This window comes from Hemitrygon akajei, chromosome 5 (assembly GCF_048418815.1).
Source record: "Hemitrygon akajei chromosome 5, sHemAka1.3, whole genome shotgun sequence".
Lineage (NCBI taxonomy): Eukaryota > Metazoa > Chordata > Chondrichthyes > Myliobatiformes > Dasyatidae > Hemitrygon > Hemitrygon akajei.
In genome coordinates this window covers 66943530-66970988 of record NC_133128.1, presented here as the reverse complement: position 1 = coordinate 66970988, position 27459 = coordinate 66943530, and the positions used below count along the sequence as shown (strand labels likewise).

At 39.1% G+C, this 27459-nt stretch overlaps 1 protein-coding gene and 1 pseudogene across 9 annotated transcripts in view; both read left to right on the top strand.

Annotated features, from left to right (window-relative positions):
- dmd (dystrophin) overlaps positions 1-27459 on the top strand; it is a 1932045-nt gene that overhangs the window by 683350 nt on the left and 1221236 nt on the right. For all 9 annotated transcript variants that reach the window (XM_073045659.1, XM_073045653.1, XM_073045656.1 and 6 more), the window contains 4 exons: positions 1029-1217; positions 1549-1730; positions 8944-9094; positions 12497-12616. In XM_073045659.1, coding sequence (XP_072901760.1) covers positions 1029-1217; positions 1549-1730; positions 8944-9094; positions 12497-12616 — 642 coding nt within the window. The remainder of the gene's footprint in view (positions 1-1028; positions 1218-1548; positions 1731-8943; positions 9095-12496; positions 12617-27459) is intronic.
- On the top strand, positions 15339-15435 carry LOC140728646 (U6 spliceosomal RNA; annotated as a pseudogene).

Genomic DNA, 27459 nt, shown 5'->3' with positions numbered 1-27459 from the left:
TGAGTTCCTCCAGCTTGTTGTTCATGTATTCGTCACATTGGAAATGTAATTTGGTACGTTTCTCTCAATTATAGTATGCACGTTCCAACTCTTTTCATTGTTCTATTACTATATTGAAACCAAATTCCATTTGGATTCCTTGGCTTGAATTTTCTTCATCCACACCTTCCTTTCTATCACTGTCATTACACCAAAGGAGAAACTTCACCAGCCTTTTGGAATTCTGAACCTTCCTTCCAGGAGCTCAGAATGAAGATCCTATGACCAAATGACTTGGTGGATAAAGAAGTCCAAAAAGCACTATTTTTCTCCTTGTGAAATGTAGTACAGCCTCAGTCGGTTTGACTGGACTGATTGTGTCAATTTGTATTTAGGTTCTTTGGGGAATTATAATTTTTAATGTTTGCTTTGTACATTTTATAGATTTTTTTTTCATTGTGGTCAAGGATCTAGTAAATAGAAATATAAGTCTGGTAGGAGATGAGGTCAACCCATTTTTTTTTACTAAACCTCCCAGCAATCTATCTGTCATTTCCATGGTCCAAATTATTAACTGCATGGTGATGGAATTAGAGAGAGCAGAAAAGTGAGTAAAGTGTGTGGGGAGCAGGGCTAGGGTAGAGAGGAAACTGAAAAGTTTTGATTGTGTTCACTGCTGCAAGTGGCAAAACCAACAAGTTTAAGTGAAATTGTAAATCTGTTAAGTCCCAGAAGACATTAATCAGTAATGAATACATTATACAGCTGAAGTAGGAACATAATTGGAAACACACATTGTAATGAGCAAAATCCAATAACTTCCATTTCTTTATGTAGAATTGGATATATAACCATTGGAATTACCACTTGTTTACAGCTGTCCTCTGAATTTTAGAACAAATCCTGCAATGTTGTTGAAAGAAAATGAATCTAGGTCATAATTCTTTCAAAATCCATACTGTTATTGCTTTGATTATTTTGCTAATGAACCAGAACAATTTGAGCTGTCTTTAATGGATAAATATCCACTCTTGTATCTTACTGAGCAGCTCGTGGAATCCTCAGTAGAGAAGCCAGCTGGAAGCTCAACAGTGGAAAGTGAAGTGGACCTGGACAGCTACCAGACTGCACTAGAACTAGTACTGACCTGGCTGCTTTCTGCCGAGGATTCACTACAAGCACAGGGTGCAATCTCGGATGATGTGGAGGAAGTCAAGGAGCAGTTCCATGCCCATGAAGTAAATGAATTACTGTGTTTATATGAGCATAGGAGACATGCATTGATTGTTAATTATTTATGTACTGAATGCAAAAGTTCTATACTTTCGATTATTTCTACATATATATTTTTGGTTCAATGTTCCCTTCGAACTTACTAAAGCATTTCAGAAGGATTTTTGACATAAATGAGAGAAAGTGAATGCTTTTGTGGATAAGTTTACATTTTTAACTTAAATTAACCTAGTAAGGTTGAAGTTAGTTGTCATCAATGAATTTTGCCTTTACAGGTAATGTTTTTAATCTTTGAAACATCAGTTATCTGTTACTTACACTAGTTATTTTTGGCAGGGCTTTATGATGGAGTTAACCTCACATCAAGGTAGTGTGGGTAATATTCTACAGGCTGGGAATCAACTTATTGAAGAGGGAAAATTGTCAGAAGATGAAGAAAATGAAATTCGGGAGCAGATGAACTTGCTGAATTCCCGATGGGAAACTCTCAGAGTAGCCAGTATGGAGAGACAAAGCAAGTAAGTAAATGGCCTTATCTATTCTGGACAGATCTCTATTTCTTTTAGGTACTCACACAGTAATTTGATCATTTGGCTTCAAGCCATTATCAAACATAATTGCAAAATAATTTACAAAATATTGCATTGCGTTTGAATACCAAGCGTAGGCTCATTTTGAATTCCATTCCTAATCTTGGTTTATTGTAGTTTACACATGAGACAAAGACTACATTGTACTACATTGAATCATTGGAGCACAATTTCAGTCACACTTGATTAATTGAATATGATTTTGATTGCTTTAAATCCCATATTTTGTGCTCCTGACTCTTTTTTATTTGCTTCGCTGACTCTCAGGCCTTGATACTTTTCAGGCTTTAATCCTCACTCTCTTTGCATGTGGGCAGTGATATGTGAGCTCAGAACTTATGAAGTTACCTGCCACATGGGATCCTTAGTACTGTAGTTATTGTGATCTCATTGCACTGGACGTATCTGTTCCTTCTTAGGATCTTAACATCTCTATCACAAAGGAAAGATTGGTGTCCATTTTTTCATAATTATGTGTGCAGATGCTGGAAAAGATTTTAAAAAGCAATGAAGACACCGTATATCGTATATACGGTTTTTGCTTGTAAGGTTGGAAAAAAAATTATGAATATATTTTTCTATTATTAAATTATCTGTTTACCTTGCATCTGCTGCAAAGAGACTGGCCAAGCTGTTGTCAGATTTGCCATGAGGTCCTTGCTGGAATATAGGAGACAAACATCACACCTTATAGATTATCCTTGTCTTTGTTCATTCTTCATGAACAAGGATGGAATAGAGGAAGATGAAAGAATAACTCTGTGCTTTCCCATTCCGTGCAGTCAATATTATTGCAATATTTTCTACAATGAAACAATTACAAAATTTGTCTGCAATATATTGTGTACTCTATTTATTTCCTCCTTCATATGATATGGAAACAACTTTCTTTTCCACCATATAAATTGTTGACTTACCTTGATTGTTTCATGATAAGAATCCAGTGTTGTTATAGATATTGAAGATATAATGTGGAGCACCTTTTACAGATTTCCTGAATGTGTAATCATTGTAAGCGCCTCAAACCAAGATGAAATGATGCCAGTTGCACTATCAGTTTGGCACATTTGACCAAAGTTGCTCCAAGCTTAAATGAAGTAGTCATTTTACTGAAGCAGTGCAACAGTAGAAAATCTGTGAAATACACCGGATGTAAAGAATGCATACCTGATGTGCAGATACTGAATGGACCTTGTAAAGTGTGAAAATTCCTTTAGTGACTTCATGGGATGGAATTTGTGATCTTAACGGCAGAAGAACTTCTGTTATTATATTTGTGATAGTGCATTAAATGCAGGAAATCTGAAGTTGCTGTGAATGATGCTGTAATCCTTCACAGTGTGTTATTAACGATGTTTGTGCAGCTTTGGTCTCCTGCTGCAGAGCTTCCTTCCATTCTTTAATACTTTTCCCAGTAGTGTTCAATATGCTAACAACAACACACACAAAATGTTGGTGGAACACAACAGGCCAGGCAGCATCTATAGGGAGAAGCCTGTCGACGTTTCGGGCCGAGACCCTTCATCAGGACTAACCGAAAGGAAAGATAGTAAGAGATTGGCTTCTTTGCCAAAATTTGCATTTCCATATCAGTATTTGGCTGCTTATGTCACAGACAACAGTTTGTTCTGAAAAGTCTATGGACGTAATTAATTGATATTAATTTGGAAAATTTGGAACTATCCAGTGGAAACTAATAAATGTAACTATTTGCTTAAAAAGTGTGAAATGCTAAATAAATGACAGACACATTACAAATCCAATACATAGTTATAAAAGTTTATAGTTAGAGAATTTTATAACACAAAGAAGGCCATTCAGTCTAAGGTCCTGTTCATCTCTCAATGTTTTCATTTTGTTTCTTGAATAATTACAAAATAATGAATTAAAAGCTGTTTTGACTGTTTGAAGGACGCCTCACACTCTACTTATGCAGTGCTACTTCTTTCAGTGTTTTGGTGATGTTAAACAAATGCCCTCTTGGTACTGATACAGCAACTGATAGGAATTACTCTTCTCCAACTCAGCCAATGTCCTATCATTGTGGTGACCTCCTGCAGAATCCCTCTTCACCTTTAGCCTCAAATGAATTGAATCTCTTTACTTAAGTAAAGCCTTCTGTCACCAGAATCACCTTTGCAGATTTCTTTTCAGCCTTTACATCCTTTTAAAAATTGTTGGGTATGGTATTCTAAGAGTGTTAATCTCCAGCAAGAACAATGGATGATATTAATAAAACCTTGACTGACATTGCTTATTGTCTATGGATAGAATTTTTCTGAATTACATTGCAATTTGAATCATGACCTGGAAATTTGCCATGGCTAATATTGGCAGGAAAATTATGGGAGATTAATCATGTTCAGTTATTAAACTGCCTTTTTTATAACAGGTTGCAGACAAACATTAATAATTCTGAGGAAGAAAACAGCCACTACGGTTGACGTTGACTTTCAGGATTCGTTCTGCAGAGCACATTGGCAACAAATGTAAAACAGAATATGAACTGACTGATTGCTGAACTACACTCTTACCTAGTCAGCAAAAGCCTGATTGTGTTCCCCATTGTCCTCATCTCCTTGAGGAACAATTGTCAGCTCACTCATTTCTTCATTATTGGTTGATGATATGACATCAAGATTTACATCATACGGTTACCAGCCATTTGTACTCAGTATTAGCTCATATGACCCATAGCAATGTCGCCATGATATCATATGGCTTGTTTGTCAAACATTTCTGGATGGTGTGAGAACTGGCTACTTTTATCTGTTAGTTATCCATCAATAAAACTAACTCTATTTTCATTCCTCCATGAAATTGCTTAACTTGTGGGCATATATCTCTATCTCCTCCATATCTATAACTATCTCTCCTCTCTCTCTCTCCCTTGCAGCAGTCAGATGCTTCTTTACAGTTTATCACCATAGCAACCCCACTCTTACCTTCTCAGAGGTACTTCTTTTGTCCTACCCTTCTCTTCCCCATCTTCTTTGAACTTAAAACCTGCATTTTCTTTTGTACCTTGTTTTGACAAAGGGGCTTTGATCTGGAATGTTAACCCTATTTCTCCTTCACAAGATTCGCCTGACCTGCTTACTGTTTCCAGCATTTTCTCTTTGAGTACCTGGCTGAGAAACAACTCGTTCTAATTAAGATCGATAAAACAATTCCATTTTCTTTGGCCTCTGTCACAAGCTACAGTTCCTCACCATAATCTTTTTCATTTCACTGGCTCCTGCCAGACAATTGGCAACAGTAATGCAATTTGACTCCGAACTTTGCTGTTTTTCTCTGCAGAGGTTCCCAACCTGGGATCCATGGGCATCTTGGTTAATGGTAAGTGTCCATGGCATTAAAAAAAAGTTGGGAACCCCTACTCGACAGCCTCCTTATTACAATGATATCAGCTTTAATCTCTGCTATTAGCAATCTTTGTTTCTGCTTTAGCTTATCTGCTGTTTAAATTGTCCTCCATGATTAGGTATTGACATTTCCAATATTATCTGAGGCAACCTTTCATCTTTCATCCTAAGTAACTATAAATGGAACCTGAAGCTGATATTTCTTAGATAAATAATTATGGAATAATACAGCATGGAAAGAGTCCTTTTGCTGAACACATCCATGCAGGCCTACCTTTGCTGGTTTGCTTGTGTTTGGTGCATACAGATGAGAAGTGTGTGGCAAGGTTGTATAATACTATTACAGGGCCGGCGACACAGGCTAGTTGGTTCATTGATCATGTAGGTGCAATTGGGTTTTGGAAACTCATGGGCTGGAAGGGCCTGTTACTATGCTGAATCTCTTTTTAATAAAAACCTATTAATTTAAAATCTAAATAGATTAAAAAGGACAGGAATTGGAGGAAAGGCTGTTATCAGAATTCAGATTTTAACATTGCTAACACGAGGAAATCTGCAGATGCTGGAAATTGAAGCAACGCACACAAAATTCTGGTGGAACGCAGCAGGCCAGGATGCCTGGCCTGCTGCGTTCCACCAGCATTTTGTGTGTTTAACATTGCTATTTTGGATTAGGCTGAAGAAATTAGTCACCAGCAGGTTTTCACTCATCTATTTGCCGAATCATATCTACAAAATTCCAATAGGTTATTGAACACGATTTCCCATACATAAATATGTATTGATTAACTTTAATATTTCACGTGTCCTATTATACTTTATGATGGATTCCAGCATTTTCCTTACTATTGATATTAAACTAACTGGTCTGTAGTCCCCCATTTTTGCTCTAATTCCTGTTCCTTAGTTGAAATAATTATCTGTAAATTTTCCTATAGCTGCTCCTTGTGTCATTTCCATAGCTGTTTCTTAAGTATTCGGGGATGCAGATTATCAGGTCTGGAGGATTTATTGGTTTTCAGTGCCTTTAGTTTCTCCAGCTCTTTTTATTTACTGAATATTAATTCATTCTTTCCATTAGTCTTGACTTCAGTGACCCTTATGTTAATGTCGAGAGAGGGATTGAATTAGGCAACAAGAGCTCTCATTTATCAGTATGTTTTTCCTGCGTAGAGACATGCAATTAAAAATAATCAAATACACCTAGTATTTTATATTTGGTGGCAGCTACAGTTACTGTTGAAGGACTTAAATACAGTTCTGACCAGGCTCATTGACAGAGTGAGCCCTTGGCCTCTGACATTTCCCCTGAAGTGTTTGCACATTTTAGGAATTTGAAGCCAATCTCAAAAAGTTGTCAGAATTGTGCTTGTGTGGACTGGATGCAGGTATAGTTGTTTATTTGCTTATGAAATAAACAATATTGCCTGTTTTTAATTTCACGTATTAAAGTTCTCTTCACTTTCTTCCAACATGTTGGTCCATGGCCTCCTCTTGTGCCACAATGAGGCCATCCTCAGGATGGAGGAGTAACACCTTATATTTCATCTGGATAGGCTCCAATCTGACGGCATGAGTATTAATTTCTTCTTCTGGTAAAAAAAATTTCCATCCCCCTCCCCTCTCCTATTCTCTGTCTCTTTTCAATTGCCTAATACCTCCCCAGGTTCCCTTCTCCTATGGTCCAGTTTCCTCACCTATCAGATCCCTCTCTCTCCAACCCTTTACTACCCTCCTGGCTTCACCTCTCACCCTTTAGCTATCCTCCTTCCCCTTCCGTCACCTTTTTCTTCTGGTGTTTCCCCCCTTTCCAGCCCTGAGGAAGGGTGACGGCCCAAAACGTCGACTATTTATTCATTTCCGTAGATACTGCCTGAACTGCTGAGTTCCTCCAGCATTTTGTGTGTGTTGCTTTGGATTGGACTTCAGCATCTGCAGAATTTGTCATGCTTATACTCTTCACTTGCCCTAAATGAAGGCAACATTTTGCCCTCAGTGCAAAACAACAAGCAAATTATGCTGCTGCTTCGGAGTAACCTTGTAGTGTTTTTTTTTGTCGAAAGCTCATTGAAATGAGGAACATTGGCATAGAGTGAACAAACATTAGATGCTGAGAATAGGTCTCTCTGATGTCTTTATGCAGGGTTTCAACCCGAAACATTGACAATTTGTTTCCTCCCTTAGATGCTGACTAACCCACCGAGTTCCGCTAGCAGATTGCTTGTTACTCCAGATCTCAGCATCTGTAGTCTCTTGAATTACCATAGGTCTTTTTGTTCTACTTAAATGTGCAGAACCAGTCTTTGTTCAGAATTTTACTCTGTTATGGCACATTCAATTGCCAACATGGGCCTGGGTATGGCCAAGTAATTATTACTTGGTCATACCCAGGCCCATGTTGGCGTAAACATTTTCGATACAACCTCATGAACACCAAGAATGGACAAATTCTGCACTCACTTTAAAAATCTCCTCATCTTGTTTTAAAAGAAGCTGGAGAAACTATTGATGAGCCACAACCTATGAAGCTATGAATCAAGAACTGAGAAGAGGGATTAACTTTGCTAACTTTGTAACTGTGCTGAATTCTTTTATTTAGTGATTCTCCGAGGAGGACATGAATCTGCCTGATACTTAAAGTCTCTGAAATATATTCTCTTGTCTAGCAATCAATTATTCCTCCTGGAATGTAAGCATAATTGCTTGAATGATTTCCCCTGTGAACCCTGAGGTCTTTTGTTCATTTGGCTGCTTCATTGGAAGGATAATAAAATGACATGATTTGAAATATCAAGATTTTAAACTGCTGTGTCACTCCTTATGACATGTGCAGAGTAATAGAACTTGACAAGCGGAAGACCTTGAGTATGATGTGTGATTTTCAGTTTGTCAGACACATTTCTGGCCTCTGTGGGAGATAATAGAAGTGAGCATTGAAGGACAACAACTAACGACTTTCCATTAACTGTTTCAAATGACAGTTCTTTCTCATATGTTTATTGAGCTGATTGACACAATTTCACAAATATTGTTTAGATTTGGATCAGGTAGAGGTGTTAAGGATACCCTGTTTGGTCTCTTGTATATTGTAAATAAAAACTTCTGAAAGAAGCAAGACTAAGTAAGTTTAAGATATCTCTGTCATGTTTGAAAATTTGTGCTTGGAATTGTGTTTAATTGTAGTCATAAACCTCGAAAAAGTAGTGTGCAAAAGCAAGATAGGGTGAATAGAGCTTTCAATTCACATTCCAGTCAGATGACAAAGCACGGAGACTTTCAAGGTGTGCTCAGAAATTTACTTAGTTTTGTTTAATCTGGATCGGTAGCTTCATAGTGGTCATTTTGCTCTTTGCGACTTGTGTATGGAAAAGGAAAATATACATCTTGTTGAGCTGAATTGGTTCACCCACTCCTGTAATTTGTGATAAGTGCAGTAAACATACCAGGACTTCTTAAGACTTGTGATTGGGGCATTGCATTTTACTTTTTACCTTATTGTCATTTTGGAAAAGCAAAATTGAATTAATCTCACTTTAGTAGTGTTCACCATACTTCAAATATTGTTTGGTAACAATTAATCAAGCAAAATTGCATTAATAATTCATTTTATCATCAAAGTCCCTGAATTTTTAAAATGTAGCTTGTACTTTGAGTATGAATGAAATTAAATTAAGCAAAACAAAATATCAGAGTACTTTGACAGAAATGTAAGTTGCATAGTTCTCTCTTCGACTGAATCAATTGTAGACAATGACACCGCTTATTCTTGTTTCTAGATTACACGAGGAGCTTATGGATCTTCAGCAGCAGCAGCTGAAACATTTAGCTGATTGGTTAACAAATACAGAGGACAGAATTAACCAAATGGAGGAAATGCCTCTTGGACCAGATCTGGAAGCTTTAAAACAGCAAGTGGAGGAACATAAAGTGAGTACTTGTGTAGGTTTTCAATCTGAAATGTCGACAATTCTTTTCTTCCCACAGATGTTGCTCGGCCCACTGTGTCTCTCCCGCTTCAGATTTTGGCATCTGCTGCCTCTTGTGTCTCTTTAAAAGAATATGAAGTTTGCATAAATACAAAATTCATAAAGTTCAAAATACATTTATCATTAAAGTATGTATACTTTATACAACCTTGAGATTCATCTCCTTATAGGCAACTGCAAAACAACGAAACCCAGTGGAACCCATTTGAAACAATAGATGACTGTCAAACACCAATGTGCAGAGGGAAAAAAAACAAATTGTGCAAACAATAAAAGCAAGTAAGCAGCATTCAGCCTCAGCCTCAGTCCATCACAGAGATGAGCAAACCCTGTGGAACAGCGAGCTGAACCGGACCATCCTTCACCTCCGACCCCCGACACCCTGACTATTTCAATCTGGCCCAGTGCCAAAGTTGTCAAAACATCAGGTCATTCCTTGCTCTCTGCCACTTCGATACACCCTCAAGTTTGGGCTCCGCCGCCTTGATTTGGCCAGTACCCGCCTTTCCATTTTGGCTCGGCTGTTAAATCGATCATATCTCGGATATTTTCTCGACCTTGCCTTGCCTCCACTGTATCAAATTACTTCCAAGTCTGCTCCAGCAATTCCGGCCCGTACGTATTGCAACCATCCCACTGCTCCAAGACCACTGCCCACACCGCAAAAAAATGCCAGGTCATACAGGCAATTCAGCTCAACTCCAACAGGGAAGCCACACTCTGCAGTGATCATTTACCAGAAAAAGTGTGAATAATGAAGTATTTAGGTGCTTCTAGAATGGATTGAAAGTGAGTGGGTTTATCAATGACATTTAAGACTCTTTTAATGGGAAGAGATAAAACAAAGTTCCACCAACACTTGCTTCACTGTACAGTTTCCACTTACGTTGCTAATTCAAAACTTCATATGGTGTTTCCTTTGTTAAATAAATATGTCGAAACTTATCCATGCACCAAATAATTTAATATCAACAGCAAAAAATTTGTATTATTATTATCAGTTGATGTTTTTGCTTAAATAAACTAAAGGGAGAATTCACCTAGTCTTGCTCTTCAGATAGCAAGACATAATTTGTTTTTTTTTGGTTTTTGGTTCAGCCGCCATCTTATTATCTTAAATTTCTCCTTCATCAGCCAACATGTTGATGCCATCGCATAGGCCCATTCTACTCATTTTGACTTGTTTGTCTAACACTTTATCTCAGAGTTTAACTGATTGGTCTTGACAATGAATAATCCACAACGGTCCATTAATTTACATCAGAATGTTTCTCGATTCCCATATAAAGATGTGGCCAAAAAATAGCAATTTGGAACATTGAAGGACCAAATTCTGCTCCTATTAGCAAAACAATAGACATTTGGTTTGTGTCCTATAAAGCATGGCTCTTCAGATACCCAACTCTTGTATTTTATTCCTCTCTCAGTAAAGAAGCAAATACACCAGACGTTGCCTGAAACACATTAACCACCCCACCTGCAACTTTCAGGGATTTGTGATTTTGCACTCCCATTCCAAGCTTCCTCTGGATTTGCTCCCCACCTTTTATTGTTTATTGTCTTGCTTTGTTTACTTTCTGCCAAGGGAATCCCTTTGTCGCTTTTGCAATGATCTGTCCAGTCCATCGATATCTTCCCATAACCTCGAACTAACTTCTTTGCTCTAAAATCACATTTTGCCTATATTTGTATTGTGAGTCAATTTCTAAAAATAAATTGCCATAACATACTACTCTCAAGGAACTAAAATTCCTGGCAATCATTATCCATATGCTCCAGAACTAGTTCTTAATGCTACACACCACTTTCCCTTTAAACCCTGGAACATTATCCACAATTAACAATGTTATTAAATGTACCAACATTTAACAGCTTGGCTTTGACAGAATTGATTCCAGATTTACTTACTGCGTCCTTTAATAAAGCATTCCTGTTTGACTTACTCTATATGCCTCAGTGGTGTTATGGCCAGAATAACTTAATCACTCATAGAAATTACAGCCCCACACCAGCTTCTGGGAGTTCAATGTTTTCAAATCTCCATTTTCTATATTAGCAAAAACATTGAAATGATTCCATTCATATTTGCAAGTGACATGGTTTGCTATTGAGGTTTGGCAGACTGTCTATTCTGCCCCTCTTCTTTGCTCTAAGATCTTCTTGGAGTCTCCTTTTCTGCCTTCTATTTGATCAAGCTTTTCAAACACCTTGAAATATGAATTTTCATACATTTAAAAGTGCAACAAATTGGAATTGTTGCATCGACAGCAGCTCTGCTGGAGTTGCTGACACCAGGAATATCTAGGGAAGTTTTTTTTTTATTAAGAAGATAAACACTTTGATTCTCCTCAATTGAACAAGATATAACATGGATTATGTTGTGACACAAATTTAATTATTTATTTATTTGGAAATACAGCGTGGAGTAAGCCCTTCTGGCCCTTCGAGCTGTGCTGTCCCTGACATCTCCGATTTAACCCTAACCTAATCACGGGACAATCTACATGAACAACCGACCTACCTGGTACATCTTTTGACTGCGGGAGGAAACTGGATCACTTGGGGAAAACCCACTCATTCCATCGGAATAACTTTGAACTCCGATGTCCTGAACTGCAATATAGTGTTGTGCTAACCATTCTGTTACCATGGTGCCCACATGGTTGCATCTCATTTTGTTGAAAGAGATCAAGCAGGTCAATTTGTCTTGGAAGCAAAACAAGCAAAACTATTTTCTGTTGGTGTGTTTGAAAAGCTTAGTTTTAATCATAAATAGCTCATGAAAAAATAGCAGTAACCAAGTGGTTTTGCTTGGGAGACAGTTAACTGAATGGTTAATTTAGTACATCAGGTTCTCTTTTTAGAATCAATAAGACTTTGCATTGTCTCAGCAGTAATGCAGGATGGCGTGATTATTAAATGGAACCTGAGGCATGCTTTGATAATATTCCTACACAGTCTGCACCATTGGGAGCGCAAATGAGATCTAATAGGAGGTCTCTTTACCTGTTTATGACTTTTGAAAAGCGCTGACTGTCTATTCTGCCCCTCTTCTAGCTTTGCATGTGGTATTTTCAACTTGCCTGTGCAAAAAAATATGAATGTACAAGTTCTTGAAGAAATTTGTTTTTAAATCCTTGTCCAGGAAGTTTTTTTTTAAAAATAAGAAACAAACTAAATGTATCACTGAGGTAGGACTGGGGCCAGACTTGGACATGTAAATCTAAAAATGCCAAAACTGTGCTTAAGCTGTAGTTTATAATATTGTTGCACGTGAGGGAAAGTAGGGACATTTTCATTTTCTAGGAATTGTCTTTATCCTTGATTATTTGTTTCCATGTAGCTTCTTCAAGAGGATCTAGAGCAAGAACAAGTACGAGTCAACTCTCTGACACACATGGTCGTGGTAGTTGATGAGAGCAATGGAGAAAATGCCACTGCTGCTCTAGAAGAAGAGCTTCAGGTGAGATCTGTAGATATCTTCTGGCCATGTAGTTGTACTTCGAGGATCCAAGGACATTATTGTGCCACTAATTAATCTTTGGAAAAATGAAAAGAAAAATTACACTGCTGAAGATTCGAAATAAAAAGAGGTGAAATATTCAACAAAGCAGGAAATAGTTGTGGAGAAACAGCTGATGTTTAAGTCTGATAGCCTCTCATTGACAATAAATTTGTCATATATTGCTCAGTTTTTGGCTGGAGTGAAAACTTTTCAATTTGATTTATCCATGACGAAGATGTTTGAAGCCTTTATTTAATTGTGTTAGAAAATACTGTTGGACACACAGAACTGTATTTCTTAGTCCAGCAAAACAAAATGATTGGCCCATCCATTCAGGCTTTAGAGGGAATGGGGAGATAGCCAGTGAGATGAAAAGATAAATCTGGAAGTTTAGAATGGTGTACTTAGATAGAAAAAAATTGAGGGATAATTGCATTTTGAAGAAACCTTGATGGAGTTTTGAGGGAGCTTTACACTGTTCTAGAAGCTGCACTTCAGTTGAGATGATAGACCATGGTGCCATCTTATTTTTCAGTTGCTTATAAAAGATTATGTAGCACAATTTTCACAGAATAATAGAAATAGACAGACGAAAGAGGGCCCTTTTGGCTTAACTCATCATTGGCAATTATGATAACTATCTATGCTAATGTAGATTGATACTTTATTGATCCCAAAGGAAATTACAATGTCACGGTAGCTTTACAAGTGCACAGATATACAAATATACAAGTATTAGAAGAGAAGTAAAAAAGAATAAAAAATAGGTTACCTCAAACTGTCAGGAGAAAGGGATCATCACTTCCTCATCTATAGCTTAATTCATATAGAGCCTAATTCCCTATTAGTGCCCTTTGGAGTGGCGCAGTTGTCTTAGTCTATTATTAAAAGTGCTCCTCTGTTCAGAAAAGGTGGCACGCAGAAGGTGTGAAACATTGTCCAGAATTGCCAGGATTTTCCATGGGGTCTTTTGTTCTACCACAACCTCCAGTATGTCTAGGTTTTTGACTCCTTCTATAATAGAGCCAGCCTTCCCAATCAGTTTATCACCCATGTTTATGCCACTGCATAGAAGGTAGTACAACAGACTGGTAGAACATGTGAAGGAGAGACCTACATAATCCAAAGGACCTCAGTCTCCTCGGAAAGTAGAGGTGAATCTGGCCCTTGCATACAGCCTCTGAGTTGGTGTTCCACTCAAGTCTGTCATCCAGGTGCACCCCGAGGTATTTGGAGGTTCTCACCACATCCATGTCCTCCCATGAATAGTAACAAGGAGCAGTGCAGGCATAGTCTTCCTAAAGTCCATCACCATCTCCTTTGTCTTACTGATGTTTAGCTGCAGATGATTCAGCTTGCACCATTTGATAAAGTACTCCACCAGGGCCCTGTATTCATCTTCCCGACCTCCCTTTATGCACCCAACTATTGCTGAGTCATCAATGAATATCTCCAAATGAGGTGATTCAGTTTTGTATCTATAGTCCATGGTATACAGGGACAATGGGAAGGGAGCCAACACAGTCCCATGTGGACCCCCTGTGCTGCTAATAGCCATGTCTGACACACAGCTCTGAAGCCACACGAACTGTGGTCTGCCAATCAGGTAGTCCGTTGGCCAGGATGCAATGGAAGTAAAGAACACAAGCCATAATGTGTTTCATTAGCTGTGAAGTGTTTTGTATCATTCCAAGAGGAATGTGAATAGTATCACAATTATTTTTATTGGTTTTAATAAGGAGAAAGAAGGAAGAATGTAAAAGCACTGCTTAAAACAATTGGAGAAAAGCAGGGAGTGCTGAACTTGGCTGGAAGAAACTGATTTATAATTAACATAGAGTCTTTTGATAACTTTTGATGCTGGCTTGGAAACTGTTAAATTTAATGAGGTTGAGAGTCAATAAGACTTAGATAAAAATGGAATCCTGCCAGGAAAATTATTCCATGTCATAAATATTATTTCCAGTGACTGATACAAAAAATGCTTATATGTGCCTTGCCATTGTTCTCTACATGGGTGGTAATCTTTGAGAATACTGTTAGTTGCAAGGAAATTTTCCTTCTGTTTACCAGCGGTAGAGTGATTTGCCATTGAATACTATTTGAAGTGAACCACTGTTTCTGTCCTAGCACTGGTACTTTGCATATAAGAACTTGCTGACCTAAACATAGAAACAGGGAAAAGAGGTGATCTGCTTGTTAGAGGTTGAACTTGCAATGTCTCTTTTAAAGTTCAGGCCCAAGGCAAAGTGCATTAATTATTGCAATGCTGAGGTTATTCAAATCTTCTCATACTTTGAGGTTGTGCTTTGGATGTTTCCAAAGTCTTTGATGTGGTCAGTGGTATATCAAAGCAAGAGGAATGCAATTTAAGTCAGAGCCACCGAACTTTCTTTCAAATCATTGTCCCTCTGACTCAAATTCTATTTGCTTTGTGAGGATTTTTTTTTATGGTTCAATTTACAAATTGGGAAAGTAAAGGTTGCAATTTTGCACTTGAAATCACTGCCAACCTCTCTTAAGCTACCTGCATTGAATATTGCAATATAAAAAAATCCATTGGAATCTTATTGATTCATTTGGCTATATTGAGTGATAGTATATAGAGCATAATTTATTGCATGTGTTATATTACCATGTGTTGCATGTGTTATTATGTATGTGTTATTATTTATGATTTGTGTTCACTTTGGCAGCACTTTTACTAAAACTGGAGAAGATTATCTTGGTCCCTGCACAAGGATGACTTGCAAATTTATGAAACATTGCATATTTAGGATGCTAAGGCACCATAGCAGTTAGTGCAACACTTTACAGCATTGGCTGTATGATCGGAGTTCAGTTCCTGGCATAGTCTGCAAAGAGTTTGTGCATTCTCCCCATTCTCCCCATTGTCCATTTCCTCTGGGTGCTCCAATTTCCTTCTAAACTCCAGAGACATACTGTTTAGGGTTAGTAAGTTGTGGGCATGCGATGTGACTCCAGAAGCTTGGTGACACTTGCAGGCTGCCTAGCACAATCCTTGCTGATTTGAGTTGATTCAGGCCTTATCAGGCATTAGCCTGACTGCATTTGGAGTATCAGCAGTTTTGAGCCCATTATCTAAGAAAGGATGTGCTGGTATCAAAGAGGGTCCAGAAGAGGTTCAAGGAAATGAACCTTTTCTTTGCCAGTTCATATTAATTATCAACATTAAAGATATATTGCAGTAGATATTTAATGCAAGATAAGTGCATTAAATATTGAAATTTTTCATTTGAGCCTCTTCTGAAATTACTGCTATTGTGAATTTTGCATTTGAGCCCAGCCTTGGTTAAGACACTGAGATACTTACTTGTAACAACACAGTAGACGACTTGGTCCATTGAGCTTTTGGTTATTGGAATAATCCCACTAAGCACTGAGTTCCCTGTAACGTATTCTCTCTCATATGCCCATTGAGTCTCTCTGATTATCCTCCAACTCACTTACTGTACATTTGGAGTCATTTATAGTAGCCAAGTAACCCAATAATATATCTTTAGAATGTGGCGAGAAACTTGAATGGGGAAAACACACAGCATTGAAAGGAGAACATGCAATCTCCACTCACAGAGATGGTGCCAGAGGCCAGTGCTAGTTGCTGGGATGGTGAAGCAGCAGTATTCTAATTGCTTTTGATTATAAGGCAATAAACTAAGGATTTAATGCCAAGATTATTCTTCTTCCTTTTTTACAATCACTGTTAATCACAAAACACATTCACACATCTACTTTATTGTTTGCGTTAAATCTGAAGATTTTGCTTTCTTCACAGCAAAAAAAAATTGCTTTTGGTCCATATGTTTTATAAAATTTTAGGTTCAGAATTGGCATTTGTGCATTGGGACTCAGTACATTATAAGACAAACAACATTGGCCATCTACAAAGGTGACTCCAACTAGGAAATACAACTGAAGAACACCTTGCTGTTTTGTTTATCCATAACAATGGATTAAACAGGATCTAATTGAAATTCTTCGACATCTAAAACTGCATTTAGAAGTGAACTCATTAGATTTGAAAGGGCTAGAAATAATTATGGTGAACCCTTCTAAGTATATTGCTCTGGAATGAAATATTAGTCCCATGCACAAGGATATAGATGTAATAGACTAATTATCTTACAAAGAATTCTTGATTCACGCTTGGCACTGGCATCACATATTCATCATTTCTAATGGGCAGGAACAAAAATGTTTACCTAAAAAAGATTTTTTTAAATGGTTATGCTTGAATTACCTATTCAAAGCTGTGGAAAATGATTGAGTATGTTTCACTTCAGATAGTTACCTCTTTAATCAGATCTCTACTCCTTGTTCCACTATGGGGAAGCTATTCAATAGCAAATGATCATCAAGCCTCATTAAACATTTACCAAAAGAAAAGAATGATTACAATATCTTAAGTTCCTTCCGTTCATCAGATTGGTTATACAGTTAAAATAATTGCATAGGGGTCAGAATGAACCATGGCAGCAGTTTCAGAGTTTATTTGAAGACAAAAGTTTGAATCAAGTTTGAATGCATTTTTAATATAAAAGTTAGGGAAGAGAATGAACACATTGCCTTTACATTGAAGTTGATGTCCTTTTAATGTTTATGTAGAATAAATTTATATTTCACAGGTAGAACTGAATGGGTACAAGAGTTTCACCTGTAAGGTGTACAATATTCCATTCTTTTGAATTGTTTGGTAGTGGCAGCTAAATACGTATTTACATTATTACATATCTGTGCCATGAAAATTAGTATAACAAAGCTAAATCCGCCAAAGGCCGCTTTCCAGAAATAGGGATTTAGGGCTTTTGGACAAGTTCTCGTATGTAGTCTAAGATGTAGCACAGAAACAAATCCTAAAGCCTGATTTATACTTCTGTGTCGTATCTATGGCGTAGGTACCGCGTACCCTATGCTGTAGGGTGACATGCATCTCCCAAAAAAAGTAACTCACACGTCATGGCGATGCAGACCGCAACAACTGTGATTGGTCCACTTGCTAGCATCACATTTCCTCCTACGTATTTCCGGTTGCTTCTTCTCCACCATGTCTATACACCGATGCGAAATAGATGAACTAAATCATCAAATCTACCTGCCGACATCTGAAAATGTTTGAAATGCATTTCCTCGTCCATGTCTCTCATGAAGAAACTCAACACAGTGGCATAGAAACCCCACCGCCAACTAGCGTTTTGGCGCAGACCAACGCATGCTTGCTGCGGCATAGAGCCTATGCAGAAGTGAAAATCGGCTACGGCGTAGCCCGTATGCGCAAGTATAAATCAGCCTTCAGGCTTGTCAAGTCCACACCAAGTTACATTAATCCTATGTAGATCACATTCTTGTTATTCTCCCCATAGTCAGAATCAGAATCAGGTTTATTATCACCAGTATGTGACGTGAAATTTGTTAACTCAGCAGCAGCAGTTCAATGCAATACATAATCTAGCAGAGAGAAAAAAAATAACAAATAAAATAAAACGTAATAAATGAACAAGTAAATCAATTACGTATATTGAATGGATTTTTAAAAACGTGCAAAAACAGAAATAATGTATATTAAAAAAAGTGAGGTAGTGTCAAAACTTCAATGTCCATTTAGGAATCAGATGGCAGAGGGGAAGAAGCTGATCCTGAATCACTGAGTGTGTGCCTTTAGGCTTCTGTATCTCCAACCTGATGGTAACAGTGAGAAAAGGGGCATGCCTTTTGAAGATTAGTCTCTTGAAATACCCCAGACTTAACCATTCATCTGCACACTCAAGTAAATTTACAGTGGACAACAAATGACCATCCCTCTGCTCAGAACTACCATCAGGGAAGGAGGTATGTGAGCCTGTAGAGGCAGACTCAGTGTTTTAGGAACAGTTTCATCAAGTTTCTGAACAGTCTCCTACCCGAATGTTCACTGCCTCGCTATTTTTGCTTTCTTTTTCCACTACAGATTTATTTTTTCTGCGTAGTTCTGTAATTTTAGCATATTTCATGTATTGTACTGTACTCTAGGTCCAAAACAAGTTTCATGACATATCACAGTGAGAATAAACCTGATTCTGATGTCTTTGGAAAGTGGGGGGGGGGGGGGGGAGAACAGGAGCTCTTAGTGTGAATGCACATGATCGCAAGGGGAATATGCAAACTTGACAAAAACAGCACCAGAAGTCATGATTGAACCCAGATCTCTGGCACAGTGAGGCAGCCCCTCTACGAGCTGTGTGACTGAGGGGTAGCACAGATGGGAATTTGAAAGGGCAAAGTTCCATCTTTGATGATCTCCTGATAGTAGCTGTTGTGAGAAGCCATTTTTTACCAGTCTCTGGCTCTGATGCATTACACAGAAACAGCTCAAAGCCTGAACAGCCCCATCCAGCTAGACAATGATAGATAAGCAGAGGATGTCGTAGTTATCTATAGAAAAGATGGCAATTAGGAAGATCAGAAATCTTACCATAGTAACTGTCACAATGATGGTCATTGTGAATTATGACAAGGTTGGATTTGGGTGTATTATAGAATTCAGCTCAAGAAACTTGAATCTGACAACAAGTTTTATGCTTTGGTGTATTTAAGAAGCTCCCATGCAAAACTCTTCGTCTTAGCTAATCTTGGCCATGTGGACAGTTAGCAACAACTCTACCTCATCAGCTTTAGTGTTGCTGAATATGGCCTCCTCGTACATAAATTGAAATTACGTGGCACAAGGGAATGTTGAGTTAGCCATTAGTATGACACACTTAACTACCCTTTTGGACCTCTCCTATGACTCAACACATGGTTCAAGAACCCATTTTTGGTCTTTAGTTGATTTCAGCTGAGAGTGGAGTGGAATACTAACATTACCTTGAACCATATTTTTTATCTTTCAATGCCAGTAATATTATTGTGTTAATTCAGTTGTGTAAGTTATGCATAATTAATGTTAACTTAAGTTTACGTTTACATAAGTTTGTCCTGTTTGTAATGCACAGTGCTGCTGCTGTAAAAAGCCAGCTTTTCTGGCATTTGTACCCTGGGTATGTAAGTCTGTGACAATAAAGTTGCAAAGCATATGTGAAGCAAGTAGCCCATTTAGGATCCAAAGGCAAGGCCTTTGTCCTTTTACCGCATTCTGTAAATGGGCAATTCTGAACAGGATTTGTTTATGTATTGATAATATATCCATGCCCAAGTGGGAAATCAAACCATCTCTGTACCTAATTGGGATAATCTAGATAACTTCTTCACAGTTTGCTCATAATACAAGTATGATGGAGAGACATCAAAGTCCCTCTACAAAAATGGGCTTGAACTTAGATTGTTAATTTGTTGTATATAAGCAAGAAGATGGTGATACAGAAATCAGATCGTTGCAGTTTAAATATCGAATGAAATATGGAATTGGAGCTGTGAATTTGCTTGGCTACAACCCATGCACAAGCTTTGCGAAAGACAGAAGTAATTGGAAATTCAAGTTGTGATTCTGGATGATTGATTTATTTATCGAGATACAGTGTGGCCCTTCCAGCCCTTCGAGCTGCGCCACCTAGCAATTCCAGTTTAAACCCTTGTCTAATCATGGGACAATTTACAATGACCAGTTAACCTACCAAAGGGACATCTTTGTGCTGTGGGAGGAAACTGGAACACCCGGAGGAAACCCATGCTGTCATGGGGAGAACATACAGACTTCTCACAGGCAGCAGTTGGAATTGAACCCAGAAGAACTCAGCAGGTCAGGCAGCATCCGTGAGAAAAGAGTAACCAACGTTTCAGGCCGAGACCCTTCATCAGGATTGAAGGTGATTCCTGATGAAGGGTCTCAGCCCGAAATGTTGGCTACTCTTTTCTCACGGATGCTGCCTGACCTGCTGAGTTCTTCCAGCGTCGTGTACGTATCCTTTGATCCACAGCATCTGCAGTTGTATTTTTGGGTTGGGAATTGAACCCATGTCACCCGCACTGTAACCACAATGGTAATGTGCCGTCCTAATAACTGATTAATATTAATTGAGAATAATATTAACTGATTAATATTAATTGATCCTAAATAATTGATAATTATGTGTGAATTGTCAGTTTATTTATATAAAGTATGATTAATATGTTGTAATCAAATCCTTGAATATTTTTTCATAAACTTTCTGAGATATTTGAAGCAGTTTCTTAGGAGAAGATTTATTATGTAAAAGAGAAAAGGGTGATGAGATGGGAAGCCAGGCTCAGAGAGCCACTGCTCATGTGGTAACCCAAATGCATGAGTCTTGTGCGTTAAAATTCTACGAATCATTAATTGCATGATGTGAATTCGTGGGGATCCCTCAGTAACCAGAGATTAACAAAATTAGTTTATAAATTAAAATGGAATATTGACAGTTTTTGAGAGAAAAAAGTGGAAGTGGGTATTTGTGGTTTGAATTTGGTGAATTTTATTTTTATTTAAAACTGAATCCCATCTAGAATGTTGCTCCTCAAACATTCAGAACGTACTTGTCCGTCATTTCTAAATCTCTGCTCATAAGCATACAATAGTCCTATTCGTCCAAAAACAAAACATGTTTTGAACACTAAGTTTCCTTGCAGCTTCACACAGATAAAGATTGTATCATGTCACAGTCAGAGGCTAACTTCTGTTTCACATCATGTTCAGGTCATTTTTGAGCAGTTATTTCAGAATTGTTCTTGCAGATTTTGTAGATAACTCTCTCTTCAGGCAATCCAAGCCATATTCTAGCACTTCTTTGTAATCTGTCCCCCTCCTCAACCACATATGGTGGCAGTTGTTTCAGCTTTCCAAAGCAGGTTAAGCAGCATTTATGAAAAAAGAAACTGTTACCATTTCAGGTCAAAGATGCTTTATTGGTTATTTTTAAACACTGCATCATTGGGGTTTGAGGATTCCAGTAGTAGGAATCATATTTTGAAACATGCTCATTTACAACTCAAATATAGAAGCCCTGCAAGGACTATTCCCTTTAGGAACGTACTTGTAATTTGTTTAAGAATATCCAGCAGCTAAATGTATCCTAATTTCACTGTAAATAATTAACTAGTAATCAGGGCAAAGAGGACCAGACCTTCCCTGGAGGAATTCCAGAGGTAACCCAAGTTAATCTCAATTGAGAGCATCTTTAGTAAATAATTTTACCATTTTAACTGAGAAAATATTTTTTTATACAGTACTTAAGGTCACATGTTTATGTAAAGTACAGCTTGACAGTATGCCTGGGTTTTGCTTTAACAGAGTTTCAAGCATTTTGAATGGGAAGGAGAATGGAGATGTCAGAATGTACTTTGCTGTTTCTCAAATCTATTGCTCCCTTGGTCAAGAGTTTAGAGCACAGAAAAATTAAGTTCACTGACCAGGGCACACAAACTCATCTGCTGAACTTCCCCTCATTTTTTCCCTCCCAAACCAATCCACAGGGCCCCCAGTGAGTTCTCTCTCTTCATAAACCAAAACTTGATCAAGTTCAAGATTACTTTAGTCTAGAAGTTTTAAGCTTCAAGACCTGCACCTTGGTAACTCTCTCTGCAGTGGTACTCAGCTTCCTCATCAGCTGATCTCAATCAGCGAGATTTGGTAAGAACATCTCCTCCTATCTGATGACCAACAGAGATGCACCTCAAAGCTGTATGATTAGATTCACTGTCTATACACACACATGATTGCATCTCTAAGCTTAGCTCCAATGCCATCTTCAAATTTGTTGAACAAATGGCAGGTGGCAGTGAGTCAGAGTGAGATAGGACAATTGATTGACTGGTACCGCAACAACAATCTCTTGGACAAAATCAGAAAAACCAACTAGTTGATTGTTGACTTCAGGAAGGGGGAGGAAGGCAAATGTGAACCAGACGACATTGGGTGTTGGCAGCGTAGAGAGTCAGCAGCTTTAAATTCCTAGTCATTAAAGTACTGGATGATCTGTCCTGGACCCAGAAAATGCATGCATTCATAACAAAAAACCGCCAGTGTCTTTAATTTTTAAGGATGTTGAAGTTTCCCTGTCTTCAGAGGTCCCAACAAATGTCTTCAGATGTACTCTTGAATGTATCCTGACGAGTTGCATCATGGTGTGGTATGATAAATTGAATGCACTGAACGCAGCAAGCTGCAGAGAATGGTGGTTTCTTTCCAATATATCACAAGCACATCCCTCCCCACCATTGGTAGCATCTACAGGAGACACAGACTCGAGGAAGTAACATCTATCGTCAAGGAGCCCCATCATCCAGGCCATGCGGCTGCCATCGGACAGGAGGTATGGAAGCATGAAGCCTCACATCACTGAGTTCAAAAACAGCAACTTTCCTTCAGTCGACTGGGAAAACTCCAATCACTACCTCGGTATAGCAACACTGTGATCACTTTTCACTAAAATGGAACTTTTAATTTTTGTTCCAATTGAGTTCATTCTTGTAAAAATTGCCTATAATTTACATTTAATTTGTTTTTTCTTGTGAATGATGCTTATCTGATGCTATGTTCTTGATGTGATGTTGCTGCAAGTACTGTATGCTTGCCACTCCAACAATGCATTCATGTTCCTGTGCATATGACAATAAACTTACTTTGACCTTATGTTGATGGTCAGGAACTGTTGAAGTGTTTTTCAGGATTCAAATCTACAGTCAGTGGGAGAGACACAGTTCAAAAATACCTTTCTTCTGTCTGTGAGAACAGGTTGTTATCGACTGCTTGATTTATTGTGATTTTCTGGATCCACACAGCAGTATGAGTTAGTGGTGTCAGATCCATTCATTCTGATCAGTTTTCACAAATTTAGTTTCTTCTCAATTTGACTCCTTAAAATTGTCAAATGATGCAAGCTGAATCATCTGTAGCTCATCATCAGTAAGACAAAGGAGATGGTGATGGACTTTAGGCAGATTAAACCTGCTCTACTCCCTGTTAATATTGATGGTGGGGTTGTGGATGTGGTGAGGACCTACAACTACTTGGGGGTGCATCTGGATGACAGACTTGACTGGAGCACCAACACAGGGCTGTGACACTTGCTTCTGCAATTCTGTGGACACAGGAAAGAAACAGGGATGGTAGTTTGCCTCCCAGGTGCCAGGGTCCAGGATGCTTCTGATCGTGTCCATGATATCTTGAGGTGGAAAGGTGAACAGCCAGATGTCCTGAAAGCAGACTACGTAGAGTTAGGAAAGAAGCTGAGAAGCAGGACCACAGCGGTAGTAATCTCGGGATTACTGCCTGTGCCACGTGACAGTGAGTATAGGAATAGAGTTAGGTGGAGGATAAACGTGTGGCTGAGGGATAGGAGCAAGGGACAGGGATTCAGATTTCTGGATCATTGAGAGCTCCTTTGGGGCAGGTGTGACCTGCACAAAAAGGACGGGTTGCACTTGAATCCGAGGGGGCCAATATCCTGGCAGGGAGGTTTGCTAAGGCAATTGGAGAGAGTTTAAACTAGAATGGCTGGGGGGTGGGAACCGCACTGAAGAGACGGAGGAAGGGGCGATTGGCACACAAATAGAGGAAGCTTGTAGGCAGTGTAGGAAGGAGGATAGGCAAGTGATAGAGATAGATAGATAGATAGATAGATAGATACTTTATTCATCCCCATGGGGAAATTCAACATTTTTTTCCAATGTCCCATACACTTGTTGTAGCAAAAACTCATTACATACAATACTTAACTCAGTAATAATATGATATGCATCTAAATCACTAACTCAAAAAGCATTAATAATAGCTTTAAAAAAAGTTCTTAAGTCCTGGCAGTTGAATTGTAAAGCCTAATGGCATTGGGGAGTATTGACCTCTTCATCCTGTCTGAGGAGCATTGCATCGACAGTAACCTGTCGCTGAAACTGCTTCTCTGTCTCTGGATGGTGCTATGTAGAGGATGTTCAGGGTTTTCCATAATTGACCGTAGCCTACTCAGCGCCCTTCGCTCAGCTACTGATGTTAAACTCTCCAGTACTTTGCCCACGACAGAGCCCGCCTTCCTTACCAGCTTATTAAGACGTGAGGCGTCCTTCTTCTTAATGCTTCCTCCCCAACACGCCACCACAAAGAAGAGGGCGCTCTCAACAACTGACCTATAGAACATCTTCAGCATCTCACTGCAGACATTGAATGACGCCAACCTTACTGAATGGTTTGAGATTTGTCTATTTTAATGCAAGGGTGAGCTTAGAGTGTGGATCAATACTTGGAGCTATGATGTTGTGGCCACTACAGAGAGTTGGATGGCTCAGGAGCAGGAATTGCTACTTCGAGTGCCAGGCTTTAGATGTTTCAGAAGGGACAGGGAGGGAGGCAAAAGAGGTGGGGGCATGGCACGGCTGATCAGAGATAGTGTCATGGCTGCAGAAAAGGAGGAAGTCATGGAGGGGTTGTCTATGGTGTCTCTGTAGGTGGAAGTTAGGAATAGGAAGGGGTTAATAACTCTACTGGGTGTTTTTGTAGACCACCCAATAGTAACAGGGACATCGAGCAGCAGATAGGGAGACAGATTCTGGACCGGTGCAATAATAACAGGGTTGTCGTGATGGGAGATTTTTATTTCCCCAGTGTTGATTGGCATCTCCTTAAAGCAACGGGTTTAGATTGGGTAGAGATTGGTAGGTGTGTTCAGGAAGGTTTCCTGACACAATATGTAGATAAGCCTACAAGAGAAGAGGCTGTTCTTGATCTGGTATTGGGAAATGAACCTGGTCAGGTGTCAGGTCTCTCAGTGGGAGAGCATTTTGCATTTTGGAGACAGTGATCTCTATCTCCTTTACCATAGCATTGGAGAGAGGCCGGAGCAGACAAGTCAGGAAAACATTTAATTGAAGTAAGGAGAAATATGAAGCTATCAGGCAGGAACTTGGAAGCATAAATTGGGAGCAGATGTTCTCAGGGAACATATGGCAGAAATGTGGCAAATGTTCAGGGAATATTTGTGTGGCATTCTGCATAGGTACGTTCCAATCACACAGGGAATGGATGGTAGGGTAAAGGAACCATGGTGTACAAAGGCTGTTGAAAATCTAGTCAAGAAGAAAAGAAAAGCTTACAAAAGGTTCAAAAAAACTAGGTAATGATAGAGATCTAGAAAATCATAAGGCTAGCAGGAAGGAGCTTAAGAATGAAATTAGGAGAGCCAGTGAGGGCCATGAGAAGGCCTTGGTGAGCAGGATTAAGGAAAACCCCAAGGCATTCTACAAGTAGGTGAAGCGCAAGAGGATAAGACGTGAGAGAATAGAACCATTTAAGTGCGACAGTGGAAAAGTCTATGGAACCAGAGGAGGTAGTGGAGGTACTTAATGAATACTTTGCTTCAGTATTCACTATGGAAAAGGACCTTGGCGAATGCAGGGCTGACTTATAGTGGACTGAAAAGCTTGAGCATATAGATATTAAGAAAGTGGATGTGCTGGAGCTTCTGGGAAGCATCAAGTTGGATAAGTCACTGGGACTGGATGAGATGTACCCCAGGCTACTGTGGGAGGCGAGGAAGGAGATTGCTGAGCCTCTGGCAATGATCTTTGCATCATCAATGGGGATGGGAGAGTTTCTGGAGGATTGAAGGGTTGCAGATGTTGTTCCCTTATTCAAGAAATGGAGTAGAGATAGCCCAGGAAATTATAGACCAGTAAGTCTTACTTCAGCATGGCTTTGTCAAAGGCTTTACGAGCCTGATTGAATTTTTTGAGGATGTGATTTAACACACTGATGAAGGAAGAGCTGTAGATGTAGTGTATATGGATTTCAGCAAGGCATTTAATAAGGTACCCCATGCAAGACTTATTGAGGAAGTAAGAAGGCATGGGATCTAAGGGGACCTTACTTAGTGGATCCAGAATTGGCTTGCACACAAAAGGCAATGTGTGGTTGTAGACAGGTCATATTTTGCATGGAGGTCAGTGACCAGTTGTGTGCCTCAGGGATCTACTCTGGGATCCCTTCTCTTTGTGATTTTTATAAATGACTTGGATGAACAAGTGGAGGGATGGGTTAGTAAGTTTGCTGATGACACAAAGGTTGGGGGTGTTGTAGATAGTGTGGAGGGCTGTCAGAGGTTACAGTGGGACATCAATAGGATGCAGAACTGGGCTGAGAAGTGGCAGATGGAGTTCAACCCAGATAAGCATGAGGCGATTCATTTTGGTAGGACAAATATGATGACAGAATATAGCATTAATGGTAAGACTCTTGGCAGTGTGGAGAATCAGAGGGATCTTGGGGTCCAAGTCCATAAGACACCCAAAGCTGCTGCGCAGGTTGACTGTGTGGTTAAGAAAGCATACGGTGCATTGGCCTTCATCAACCATGGGTTTGACTTCAAGAGCCGAGAGGTAATGTTACAGCTATATAGGACCCTGGTCAGACCCCACTTGGAGTACTGTGCTCAGTTCTGGTCACCTCACTATAGGAAACTATAGAAATGGTGCAGGGAATATTTACAAGGATGTTGCCTTATGAGAATAGGTTGAGTGAACTTGGCCTTTCCTCCTTGGAGCAATGGAGGATGAGAGATGACCTCACAGAGGTGTATAAGATGATGAGAGGCCTTGATACTGTGGATTATCAGAGGCTTTTTCTCAGGACTGAAATGGCTGACATGAGAGGGCACAGTTTTGAAGTGCTTTGAAGTAGGTTGAGAGGAGATTTCAGGGGTAAGTTTTTTACGCAGAGTGTGGTGAGTGCATGGAATGGGCCTCCAGCAATGGTGGAGGCAGATACAATAGGGTCTTTTAAAAGACTCTTGGGTAGGTACATGGTACTTAGAAAAAAAGAGGGCTCTGGGTAACCCTCGGTAATTTCTAAAGTAAGTACATGT